This window comes from Myotis brandtii, unplaced genomic scaffold (assembly GCF_000412655.1).
Source record: "Myotis brandtii unplaced genomic scaffold, ASM41265v1 scaffold8, whole genome shotgun sequence".
Lineage (NCBI taxonomy): Eukaryota > Metazoa > Chordata > Mammalia > Chiroptera > Vespertilionidae > Myotis > Myotis brandtii.
In genome coordinates this window covers 7,274,580-7,288,470 of record NW_005371219.1, presented here as the reverse complement: position 1 = coordinate 7,288,470, position 13,891 = coordinate 7,274,580, and the positions used below count along the sequence as shown (strand labels likewise).

The window sequence follows — 13,891 nt, the reverse complement described above, 5'->3', positions numbered from 1 at the left end:
GCAGGAGCTGCCCCCTGGTGGTCAGTGCACTCCCACAGTGGGAGCGCTGCTCAGCCAGAAGTTGGGCTCACAGCTGGCAAGTGCATCAGCAGTGGTGGGAGCCTCTCCCGCCTCTGCAGCAGTGCTAAAGATGTCCGACTGATGGCTTTGGCCGGGCGCAGGCTGGGCTGAGGGACCCCTCCCCCCCAAGTGCATGAATTTCATGCACTGGGCCTCTAGTAAAGCAATAAAAATAAAAAATATATAGCTATATGCAATACCATGCATAAATAAGATGCATTACATATCACAATCCTAATGTTAAGTAAAAGGAACCAGGCACAAATAACATAAACTGTTTACGTCCATAAAGAAACACATGTAAAAGTAACCTATGGTATGTGGACATATAGTTACATGGTAAAACCATAAAAGAAAAGCACCGAAGTGAACACTATAAAGTTCTGGGCAGAGGTTCCCTTTGTGGAGGAGTAAGAGGACTGGTGTTGGGAAGAGGCATGAGGGGCTTTCTGGGATGCTGGCAACATTCTCTATTTGACCTGGGTGGTGGTTATATGGGGGTTTGTTTTGTGATAGTTCAGTGAGTTTCAACTTTTCTGTATGCTTGTTATATTTTACAATAAAACAGTTCAAAGCAAATAGAAAACATTACGCCTGTGTTTAAAAGAACTCAACAGGACTCGAAGTAAGTTCAGACTCCTTCCTAGGCCCTGCATAGCTCTGACTACATCTTCAGCCACCTTCATCTTGTGCCATTCCTCCTTTCACGCCCTACGCTCTCGCCATGCTGGCTTTCATATCATCCCTCTACACACCAATCCCTCCTCAAATGCTTTGGCTCTGTCTTCACATCACATCCCAAATCTGCTCACTTCTTCCCACCTCTACTGCTATCTCTCTGGTCCAAGCTGAACGCAACTTCTCTTCAGTTACTGAGTGTGGAGAACAAGACCACTGAGGGGGGAGGTCAAGCAGTTGGCAGGCCAGGGAGCTGGGAGGGTCATCCTAGTAATTACTGAAACCACCAAGAATGATGACAGGAGTGAGTATGTTGTAGAGAACTCTCCACATATTCACTCCACGGTGAGCAGGAGGGGTATAACCCAGGAGACCTGTGGAACCAGGAGAGGTAATGGGTGGTGTCATCTGTACGACATAACAGTCAAATCTGGGGCTTTGGGGAAGCAGGGAGGGGCTATGGTCTGGAAGCGACAATGAACAGCAAGGGGGATGCCTTTCCCACTCCAAGCCCAAAGGACAATTACCCAAATGACAGCGTAAAATTAAGAAAAGTCAGTACAAATCCTACAAATTCACAAATTCTACAAATTATAATCAAGTTTAAATAGGTAGAAAGCTAGCCAGCTAGCTAGCGTAAGTAGCTACCTTTCCTTTGTAATGTTCTGCAAGCAAATTGCAAAGTGTTGTTTTCCCTGAAGATGGAGGTCCAAATACAAATACTTTGAATGGTGGTGCAGGCATTGGTGGGAGAAGGTAGGGACGTGGGTTCAATAAAAATGCTTTTAATGTTTCTTCTGATGCCAGACAGTACATTTTACCTAGAAAACTTAAAATACACCACCATCATAAACAACTGAAAAGAGATATGGGGAAGTTTTGAAATTAAGTTCTGAAAATTGTTACTTACCTCACAGAAAGGTCAGCCATTCCTGGGTAAACGTTACCTTCTTTTAAAGTCACAGGACATGAGCGTCCCCATCTGCTTCTCCGCCATCTATATCTTGGTGCAATAAGTTTATAAGATGCAAGAGTACGAAACAGCTCATCCTATTAAAAACAAATATTAAGAACATTAAATATGTGGGCATATGTTTTCTGAAATCAATGGCATTATTTCATTTCTTATTTGATAGTGTTGTAACTTTCTAAGAAATAATTTAGAAGGCAAATTTTGGCTTTTTTTCTTAATTGCAACCATTCTGTACTTGTCCAAGATTTAATAGGCATATAGTTTTCATTTCTGTTATAAGACCTTGTTTGAATTTTACTGAGCATTTTCTCTTAGAAGGTAGAATGAGCATAAGCTAGCTAGAGCGTTTTCTATGATCTCAGAAAACAGATACTAAAAAAATTATGATTGAAAAGATTTGAAAATGTACCAAATTCTTCGTCAATTTACCTAAGTTTTTAAATAGTAAGATGCTATATACAAATTATTTTTGCATTTATTTAGCTCTTCCTAGAATGTAAAGTTGCCCTCAGCAATTCTTTCTGTTGATGATCTCCAGAGAAGTTAACTACTTCTCTACAGGCTGCAGATTATTGAAAGGTTCACTGTCCTTGGGCTACCTTAGCAGGGACAAGAGAACTGGGGAGAGAAGGCATGGTGGGCAACTGCCAAGGGTGACAGGGTCCACGTTGGCTCCCTCCCACCTTCAGATGTGGATCTCACATTAGCTGCTTGCTCCAGAGTTGACTGTGGAGGATAGATGGGAGTGGGAGCTATGGTCTTGCCTGGACCACTGCAGCATCCCAGAGCAAAGAGGCAGGCACAGTACAGAGATGTTGCATGAGTGTCCCCAACTGAAGGCTGGGAGAAGTAGCTAAGGACAAAGGAAACTATCGATGCGTAGGGGAGCTACATGAGTCTGAGAACCTTGTTGGTGGCCCTCCCTCTCCCCGCCCCTTCTCCATGGAATCCACAGATGAGCTAGGGACTGAGATGTACTCAGACCAGTCAGGAGGCAGTCACTCTTTCCTTATCATCCTTATTTCCTGTCCCAACTTGGGAAAAATGTTTTAATAGCCAACCATGTTTCTGAAGCCACATGTGTACAGGTGCTGAGGGGCTACCAGAAGATGAGCTTTCAAATAAGCTGGATGTTAGAGTCTTAAAAACTGTCAGACTCCCTCTGCTTAACAAGGCAGATAACACATGCATTTGTGCTTGCTGCTTCCCTAAAACCTCGTGGAAATGACAGCAGGGGAATGAACACAGGAATAAACTCACGAGGACATTGACTGGGAGAAGAGACCAGAGGAAGTGATAGCGGACCCTCCACGGCTACGCATTTTTGTAGCTAGAAAGCAGATGGATGAGTGGTCGCTGACTTAGATCAGAAAAAGCTAAAGGCTCAGTGTGGCGACAGGGATGGGTGTGTGTGGGAGGGGTGGGGGTGGGGACAACAAGGATCAAGTTCATTCACTCTTCAGAATCCTCCAGAAGCTCATGACCTGTTGACACTAGGCACCTCCGAAGATGGGGAATGGACAGCAGAAGATAGGGAAACTGGCCACAAATCTTTAAAAGGAGGTGCTAGTGGCCAACACCACTCTCCATCTCACTCTGAGTCAGCCAACTCTGTCCCTCAGCCCCACCCCCCACCACCTCTCCTGCAACCAGAGGCTTCATATTTGGAGAGACTAGACCAGAGGATCTTGTAAGAGGGACCCCAGATCCAGCCACGGTGAGAGGAGGCACAGGAAAGTCGACAGTTATAGCCACGACACTCAAGCTCGCCTCCCACCGAGCCTCTAGCTGAGGAACCTCTGGACCCTTCCATGATCCAGCAGCTACCCGGTTAATGCCTGGCACAGCCGAAGCTCTGTTGTGATTGGGTGAATGACTCTGCACAGCTCAGCTAACTTGCTGGGCCCGGCACAAAATAAAAATGCAGAGCCTTTGTTCTAAAGTGATTAAACATTTCAAGACTGACAGCTCAGCATTAAACTAATTGTGGGGCCCTTCTAAGCATGGGGTTCATGTGACCGCACAGATCGCTAGCCCATGAAGCCGGCCTTGCCCCTTCAATATACATGTTAGCTATTTTGAATATTACCATTGGTTTTAGGCATTTTACAAGCGTCATTTTATATAATACTTATAATGACACCATGTGGTAGGGGATAGCCTCCCTGTTTCAAACAATTGAACAAAAGGTAAGGTTAAGCAAAGTCACAGGCTGGTAGGCTGTAGATCTGGAATTCAAATCTGCCTGATTTGAAAACCGGTCCTGTCACTGTCTACTGTGCCGGATGCCCGCCTGCCCTGCCCTTCCTCCCACCACAAACGCTCACGCCCACCCCACCCCCACCCCACTCCTCTCTCACAGCACATCGAACGTGTCAGCTCTCACACTCTTCGCCAGCAGGTTCCAGTTCACACTGAGGTCCTGTGCCTCTCACCCCTCTATGCCAGTGGTTCTCACCCTGGCTGCATAGTAGAATCTGCAAGGATGTTTTTGGTTTAAAAAATTTTTTTTTAACTGTGGTAAATCATATATAACCTAACATTTACCATTTTAACGATATTAAGTGTACAATGCAGTGGCATTAAATACACTCAAAATGTTGTGCAACTATCACCACTCTCCATTTCCAGAGCTTTTTCAAAAACCCAAACAGAAACTTGGCACCTATTAAACAGTAATGTCCCCTTCTCCTTCTCCCCGCAGCCCCTGGTAATCTCTGTTTTACGTTCTGCTCCTTTGAATTTGCCTAGTCTAGGTCCGTGGTCAGCAAACCTCGGCTCGCGAGCCACATGCGGCTCTTTGGCCCCTTGAGTGTGGCTCTTCCACAAAATACCATGTGCAGGCGCGCACATACAGTGCGATTGAAACTTCGTGGCCCATGCGCAGAAGTCGGTATTTTGTGGAAGAGTCACACTCAAGGGGCCATAGAGCTGCATGTGGCTCACGAGCCATGGTTTGCTGAGCCGCAGTTTGCCAACCTCTGGTAGGTGCCCAAGTGTAATTACACTTGAGTGTGGCTCTTCCACAAAATACCATGTGCAGGCGCGCACATACAGTGCGATTGAAACTTCGTGGCCCATGCGCAGAAGTCGGTATTTTGTGGAAGAGTCACACTCAAGGGGCCATAGAGCTGCATGTGGCTCACGAGCCACGGTTTGCTGAGCCGCAGTTTGCCAACCTCCGGTAGGTGCCCAAGTGTAATTACATAGTATCTGTCTTCTGTTTCTGGCTCATTTTGCCAGCACAAATGTTTTCAAGGTTCATCGATGTTTTAGCATGTATCAGAATTTAATTTCCTTTTAAGACTGAATAATATTCCATTGTGTCTACATACCACACTTTGTTTATCCACATATCCATTGATAGACATTTGGGTTGTTTCACCTCCTTGCTATTTGCTATGAATATTGGTGTACAAATACCTGTTTGAGTCCTTGCTTTCACTTCTTTTGGGTATATCCATAGGAGTAAAATTTCTGGTTCTTATGGTAAATTTATGTTTAATATTTTGAGAAAATGCCAAACTGTTTTACATAGGAGCTGCACCATCCTCGACAATACCTGTAATTTTCCATTTCTTGGATACACATACATATATGTACTTTTTAATACTTAATGGTGGTAATCTTGGAGTTTTGATTTGTATTTCCCTAATGACTAGTGATTTGAGATTCTATTCGTGTGTTTATTAGCCATTTATAAATCACCTTTGGAGATTTAAGTCCTTTATATCCAACTCCTTTATATTGATTTTCGAAAGCTCACCTGCCTTTAGCTGAAGGGCACCCATCTAAAGTCCTTCAAAACGTGCAGAAACTTCAAGATTTATCAAGCATGATAAGCCAGGGTTCTTGAGTGTCCCAAACTTTAAAGTGGGGTTCCTCAAACTTAAGCGGGGATAGACATCTTCTCTGGATGTTGTAAAAATACATTTCCAGTTCCCACCTACAGACAGCCATTCCGGTTCAGTCATTCTGGGATGTGGGCCTCCGGAATCTGTATTTGCTGGAAGCTTCCCAGGTAACTCTTGGGAGGTGGTCTGGACTGCCAGGGAGAAACACGGCTTGAGGCATATAAATAGTGACTCCATTGTACACAGTCACAACTTCTGCCCTTTTGTGAAAGAGAGGGCAGGCATCCTTAGTCACATATCATATGAACTATAAACGTAGGCAATCATTTCTAAGGACAACCTTTCCAGCTGGGAAATTCCTCCAGTTTTATGGGTCCTTTAAATTTTTCCTTCATTAATGACCTCAAAGAGGGGGCTCAGAACACAGCCTCTGTGCTCCTCAGGCCCTGTCTTCCCTTTCAGCACCAGTTTGTTTACTGAAGTCCCAGCACATATTCCAGCTACGTTTACCCATGAAGATCTAGGGATTACATGTCACAGGATAACATAAGGACCTTCCTTCAAAGATTGCTTTATTTCAATTATATCATCTATTTAAAATTCAGGTGTTTTGTTTTTTAATTTCTATTCATATAGGGGAAACTGAACTTTCCAGTAAGATTAAATCTCCAGTTAAAGCCCTGTGGCCCCCTTAGCACTTAGCATTTATAATTTGATCACCATCATATCCACAGTACATCAGTGCCGGGAACACAGCAATTATTCCAAAATGCTGGTTGAATGATTGAAGAAATGAATGGGTGCTTATAGAGTTCAGGGCTTTTATGTCTCTGCTTTCTTTGGTGCTGCAAAATTTTAAAAGTGAACTTGGTTTCTTCTTCCTCATTAGTCCTGTGATTTGGTTGTTCTGCTTTTATTGTTTTTCTTTGTTTCATAACTTTTGTTTTGTTGTGTTTGGTGTCTATAAGAATATTGTGATAATATTACAGCTTCTTCCCAGAAATCAAATTCATTTTTAGAAGAGGCATTCCGAAACTCCTTTTTTTTTCTTTTTAAAAAAAAATATATTTTATTGATTTTTTACAGAGAGGAAGGGAGAGAGATAGTTAGAAACATCGATCAGCTGCCTCCTGCACACCCACTGGGGTGCACATCTCCCACTGGGGATGTGCCCGCAACCCAGGTACATGCCCTTGACCAGAATCGAACCTGGGGCCCCTCAGTCCGCAGGCCGACGCTCTATCCACTGAGCCAAACCGGTTTCAGCCCGAAACTCCTTTTAAACCTTGGATACAAATTAAGGTAACAATATATAGTAAGAAGGTTCACTTTCAAACAGTTAAAAATAACTTACATTGTCCATTGCATCATTCAGTTCTTCCTCTGCACTCTGAAGTTTAGTTAAAACAGCTGCTCTTCTTAGGTTCAGATATTTCAGTCGCTCTATGACCGTCTAAATTGAAGGAACAGATCTTTAAATACATTGTTCAAACTGGCATTTGAGGATTTCAAATATTCTGAAAAAGTGACGAGCTCATGAGTAGAAATCATCCTTGCTTCTTCCTAGCTTCTGGTTGTTTGCTGGTAATCTATGGTGCTCCTTGGCTTATAGATGCATCACTCCAATCCCTGCCTTTGTTGTCACATAGCCAACTTCTCCCTGTATGTCTGAGTCTCTTCTCTTATAAGGACACCAGTCACATTGCAATAGGGCTCACTGCACTTCAGTATGACCCCATCTTAACTTGATTATATCTGAAAAGATCCTATTTCCAAATAAAGTCACATTCATATGAGGTTAAGACCTCAACATATCTTTTTTGGGGGACACAATTCAACCCATAACAGTCCTCCCTCTGGTCCTCAAATATTCATGTCCTTAGTGGTCTAGCTCTACAGGACCTCTTTGGGCGGAGGGAAGACAGCCATGTGAAGACAGAGGCAGACGCTGGAGTTATGCTGCCACAAGCCAAGGGAGGCCTGGGGCTACCAGAAGCCGGAAGAGGCAAGGATGGATCCTCCACTAGAGGCTTTGGAGGGAGCATGACCTTGCCAACACGCTGATTTTGGACTTCTGGCCTCCGGAACTCTGAGAGAATAAATTCCTGTCATTTTAAACCACCTAGTTTATGGTACTTTGTTATGGCAGCACTAAGAAACTAATACAGACACTCTGTGGAAGAATTTGAAACATAGAGTCTGAGATGAGAGAGGGTGAGGTAGACAAAGTCCTGATGGTACACGGTAATCTGTGGTAGATTGCATTGTGAGTTCACAGTTCACCCTCCCCTCCCTTCCCTTGCTTGTTCCCTAGTTCATGTTGGATAAAGTACACTCCCTATCCCATTGGTGTTGAGCTTCTCCATGGAACTTGGTTTGGCCAGTGGAATATGGGCAGAAGGGCTAGGGTACCATGCCAAATGGGGCCTTAACAGGCTTGGCAAGTTTCAACCAGACCTACTGGAGTTTCTGCCTTCAAACTGAGGAAAGTGTGTTGCAAAAAGTACTCAAATTTTGAATACATTTTGAAGCAGAAGCCTGCTGTGTATGCTTGATGGATTGAATGTAGGATGTGAGAGAAAGATAAGAGCAGCTTGGAATTTTCAGCTCATCCCTTATCCTCCAGAGAAGGGAGATGGGCTAAAACAGAGTTATTAATTAGTCATGCCTATGCAAAAAAGCCTCCATAAAATCCCAACAGTATGAGGTCTGGGCTTCCAGGTTGGCGAACATGTCTACACCAGGAGGTTGACACACCCCAACTCCACGGGGACAGAAGCTCCCGAGCCCGGGACCCTCTCAGACCCCACCCTATGTATCTCTCCATCTGGCCGTTCATCTGGATCCTTTATCATGTCCTTTAACAAACTAGTCCTTTGGGTGCCCACCCACCATTCAGGGGCCATCCGGGAGCTGACTCAGAGTCACCTCAAAAGAATCAAAGATGCTTCTAGTGCTCTTATCTCTTAGGAAACTGCAAGCATTTGGGAGCTCTGTGCCAGGAACCAGGTGCAGAGACCCATATATATTTTCTATTATCTCACAGATATCTAATAGTCACCTCAGTTTTAAACATGCAAGATAAAACTCATGACCCACTATCACACCCACTCCAACTCAAACGCACTCCTCCCAGTCTTCCCCTCTCAGTAACGTCAAATCCATCCTTCCAGCTGCTCATCCTTAGACTTCCAATTTTCAAATAATTTCAGATTATCTCTCACCAGACTAGCTTGAAACATAGAGTCTGAGATGAGAGAGGGTGAGGTAGACAAAGTCCTGATGGTACACGGTAATCTGTGGTAGATTGCATTGTGAGTTCACAGTTCACCCTCCCCTCCCTTCCCTTGCTTGTTCCCTAGTTCATGTTGGATAAAGTACACTCCCTATCCCATTGGTGTTGAGCTTCTCCATGGAACTTGGTTTGGCCAGTGGAATATGGGCAGAAGGGCTAGGGTACCATGCCAAATGGGGCCTTAACAGGCTTGGCAAGTTTCAACCAGACCTACTGGAGTTTCTGCCTTCAAACTGAGGAAAGTGTGTTGCAAAAAGTACTCAAATTTTGAATACATTTTGAAGCAGAAGCCTGCTGTGTATGCTTGATGGATTGAATGTAGGATGTGAGAGAAAGATAAGAGCAGCTTGGAATTTTCAGCTCATCCCTTATCCTCCAGAGAAGGGAGATGGGCTAAAACAGAGTTATTAATTAGTCATGCCTATGCAAAAAAGCCTCCATAAAATCCCAACAGTATGAGGTCTGGGCTTCCAGGTTGGCGAACATGTCTACACCAGGAGGTTGACACACCCCAACTCCACGGGGACAGAAGCTCCCGAGCCCGGGACCCTCTCAGACCCCACCCTATGTATCTCTTCATCTGGCCGTTCATCTGGATCCTTTATCATGTCCTTTAACAAACTAGTCCTTCAGGTGCCCACCCACCATCCAGGGGCCATCCAGGAGCTGACTCAGAGTCACCTCAAAAGAATCAGAGATGCTTCTAGTGCTCTTACCTCTTAGGAAACTGCAAGCATTTGGGAGGCTCTGTGCCAGGTACCAGGTGCAGAGACCCATATATATTTTCTACTATCTCACAGATATCTAACAGTCACCTCAGTTTTAGACATGCAAGATAAAACTCATGACCCACTATCACACCCACTCCAACTCAAACGCACTCCTCCCAGTCTTCCCCTCTCAGTAACGTCAAATCCATCCTTCCAGCTGCTCATCCTTAGACTTCCAATTTTCAAATAATTTCAGATTATCTCTCACCAGACTAGCTTGAAACATAGAGTCTGAGATGAGAGAGGGTGAGATAGACAAAGTCTGAGGGTTCCAATTTTTCCACAACCTTGCCAACACTTGTTAGTGCCTGTTTTTGTTGTTGTTTTTTTAATTTCAGCCGTCTTAGTGGGTGTGCAGTGGTATTTCATTATGCACGGAACACCACACAAGTAATTTCCTTCTTTGTGTGACAGACTTTTGTAATTTCCTGCCTAATTTTGTCATCTTCCATGTAACAGGGAAAGTAAAAATATCCATCTAGAAAAATATCCATGGATTCCATTTCCAAATCAATCCCATCTCCCCCTTACAAATGTAATATAGTTACTTTTTTTATCAAATAAAAAGATATTGTATGAATAATGGAATTTTACTGTATATATATATTTTTTAACGACAGGAAGAAAGTCCCTTAGTGGATACCAGTCAATACCAGACTCTAGATTAAGTCTAACAAATATATTTTTCTTCCCCTTGAGATAGTTGCACTGGAATCTATTTTGAAGTTTTTATGATGAGATTTTAGATTTTCATCACAAAGAACTGAAGGCAAAGAGTTCCATTACTAGTTTTCTCTAAACACTATAGCCATTTGAGTGTCTGTTTAGAATTCAGAGAATTTGAGTCACTTGCAAGGAATTTTTTTAGTCTGCATACTTTACATTCCAATAGAAGAGCTCTTAACTTTTCGTCAAAAGTGGTTTAAAGCATCAATTGTAAGCCAATTATAATGCATCAATTGTAAGCCAATTTTTTGTACTTGTTCTTGATTTTTTTATAGAGATTAGTCACATGAGTTTGTGGAGGCCAACCTGAGAGTCTGTGCCTTCCTGCTTAAAAATTAAAAAATGGGAAATTAACCTTCTGAGAGTCAAACCACTGGTTCCTAACTTTTTCCAATCTGAGTCCTTTTTATCATCAAAATATTCCCAGGCCCACTTCCACATGATAATATTTACACTTTTATATTTATTGATTGAGAAAATACACATTGACAAAAAACTATATGAATTGTGATCACTCTTTCTGTTATGTACATTTTATTAATTGCTACATCATATTAATATCTTTGACAAATGCTGATAGTAGATTAGAGCAAACTATGTTAGTTATCCAACCTCCAGGCACTCACAGATTAGCTAGTTTCTCAAAAATAATTCCCTCTACTCTCAGATCAGGGAAATCCTTTACTAAACTGTAAAATGTAAACACAATGAATAACCACAGCCAAGTAATGCAATCATCTTAACACATTGCGCACCAGTAGTTTTATTGCTAGCTTTACCCAGTGGCCAGATAAGTTTCTATTGAACGAGTACAAAAAACATTTTACAAAGTATCATACTTTCAAAAGATATTAGCTTGTAATAACATGTAATAAATAACTTCAAAATGCAATGGGTATTTAATTTTAAGACGTGCCTTTAACATTTATGTAAAACACTGTGTCATATGAAAACACGAGAATGCTTGTGATCCGCCTGCAATGTGTTAAGGACTATGCAGGAGGAAAGAATGTTATACATAGACATGTAAATGACTGTTAAGAAGCTATGTTTAAAGGCCATGGACAGAGAGGAGGAAGAGAGGAATAAAAGATATACAGGAGAAACAATTACATTTCTCATTTTGGGGGGTAGATCATGAGAATTAAAATGATCCACATATTTGTCTTTAAAATATATGAACATTATAAAACAGCATAAAACAAATTATTTTAGTTTCTCTATCTGATGGGAAGAGGCAACTTGAAGACTTGTTTTTTATTTATTTTTGTTGTTGCTTAGCATGATGTCTAGCCAAATACCCAAGTTTAATAAATTTATTCTTGTTGAATAAATTTTCAACACAAATTTGGCTATCTCCCCTGGATTTTTGGCCATATAAAATATGTTTTTCACATAATTGTAATCTTAGTAATCATATTTTTAATGCTAAATAATTACAAAAATGATGGCTTTATCATGTTTACATATAACCAACTTTGAATAGGATACTCACAGAAACCAATCTGGGGGTAATGCTTCTTTAGATTGCAATTTAAATAAACTTTAGAATAAAAGATGTACCTTAAGTGTACATTTGTTTTGATAAACCCATAAATTACAGATTGAAAATGATTTCACAAAAATAGTCTGTTAGCATGGGTTTTCCAATCTCCAACCATATATGAATCCCCTAGTAACTTTTGAAAAAATGCTGTTCATTTATCATGTTTCAGCAACACTGATGCTTTGTAAGAGTAAAATAATATTGTTTTGTGAAACAGCCTTTGGGAAGGAAGCCTTATTCTAATAGCATTCTACCAAATTCAAGTGGAGGAGAACCAGAAAGATGACATATGGGGGTGAATAAGTGTGAGAGCTATTTAACTAGCGATAGAACACAAATATCTATATTCCCATTTTTAGCAATATATCTTGTTCTTACTTCTAAAGCATGAAGAATCATATCCTTATAAAGTTTAACGATGTTCTCAATATTTTCCAAATAATCCTCTGGCCTCTGAACTAAATGTTGAAGAATTTCAGCCACCACCTGCATTTCGGCAATAAATGCCTAAATGGAAAAGAAAAGATTTTAAATATCTTTATGTTAATGATTATTTAATTTATAAGCTACATCCCTCCCTCCTTACATCTAGATGCCATTTTGGTGTGAGAAGCAGACAGAAGGGAAAATTAAAAGTCTGAGGATTTTTATTTAAGAGAGATTAAACACCTTATGGGGCCCTTATCAGATGGAATAAAACTTGAGATTGACTTTGGTAATTAGTAATTTCTTTGTACTTCTCAATGAGTATGGAACAGCAGGGAAAGAACATCATCTTTTTAGAGACAAAATAAAGAAATTAGATTTCCTCTGAAAACCTGAGCTACTAGTTCATTCATTCACTCATTCAGTAAAGATTGATCGGGTGCCCACTATGTGCAAGCAGCTCTAGGAACCTGAAATACTAAAGTGAATAAAATCAACTAAGTCGCTGGGGATAATGGACCATGCATTCCAGTTGGGGCACGAAGAGCATAAACAAGTAGACAAATGAACATATAACAGGTTAGGTGGTGTTCAGTATGAGGAAGAAAGATAATGCAGGATAGAGGGAATGGAGAATCATGGGAGAAGGTGCTATTTTAATCCGGTGGTCATGGAAGAGTTCCTGGAAGAAGTAATAGTTGAGCAGAACCCAGAAGGAAATGAGGGAGAGAGCCACACAGATTTCTGGAAAATAATATTTCAAGGCAGCGGGAATAACGCATGTAAAAGTTCTCAGCCCAAGGCCTGAAAATGTTCAGTATCATACTTATTATCCTATTATTATTTTATGTAAGATCTGCTATTTTCTGTTATCCATGCGATCATTTAATGTAATTCTCATGAATGTTAAAAAGTACAGCATATGGTACGGGGATATTACCTCTTCTTCTTCTTGCTCTTCCTCTTCTTCCCCTTCCTCTTCTCCTCTTACTTCTTTATGGGCTTCTTTCTTCTTTTTCCTTCGATTCTCAATGACTTCTGGATCCCACTGCTCTCTTGAGTATATGTACCCGGTAGTACTGTGCTGCCTTTGCCCAGAAACTTTTTGGCATAGATCATAGTCAGGGCACTAAGGAACATTAGTAATCATTTAAAACATGTTGAATATGCTTTTACTGCCTATTCACATATTACGCAATACATAAACCCAAAAATTCTTTAAAACCCCAAGCAAATGTCATATTTTAAGTGTTATTTTGTGCCAGGTTTCATTATATAAACAACCTTTATGGTATGTCAACATTTTTTGTTTGTTTTTTGTTCTTTAAAAAAAATTTTTTTTATTGTTGAAAGTATTACATGCCTCCTTTTTCCTCCATTGACCTCTCCCAACCCTCCCCCATCAACAATTTTCTTTATCCAAAATTAATATATGTAATAAACGTCAGAAGTTTTAAGATAACAAAGAGGGTTAGACAAACAGTAAAAAGAGTTAGAGAAATACAGTAGAAAGTCAGTTTAGCCTGCACAGAAAGATTCTGTCAAATTAATTTCATGAGGAAA

General features: G+C 41.1%; 1 protein-coding gene across 1 annotated transcript in view; it reads right to left on the bottom strand.

Annotated features, from left to right (window-relative positions):
- The window catches only part of AK9 (adenylate kinase 9), a 119,359-nt gene that overhangs the window by 85,239 nt on the left and 20,229 nt on the right, over positions 1–13,891 (bottom strand). Inside the window, exons 7-11 of the mRNA XM_014531391.1 lie at positions 13,269–13,457; positions 12,224–12,409; positions 6,920–7,018; positions 1,649–1,788; positions 1,387–1,567 (exon numbers count right to left, since the gene is read on the bottom strand). Coding sequence (XP_014386877.1) covers positions 1,387–1,567; positions 1,649–1,788; positions 6,920–7,018; positions 12,224–12,409; positions 13,269–13,457 — 795 coding nt within the window. The remainder of the gene's footprint in view (positions 1–1,386; positions 1,568–1,648; positions 1,789–6,919; positions 7,019–12,223; positions 12,410–13,268; positions 13,458–13,891) is intronic.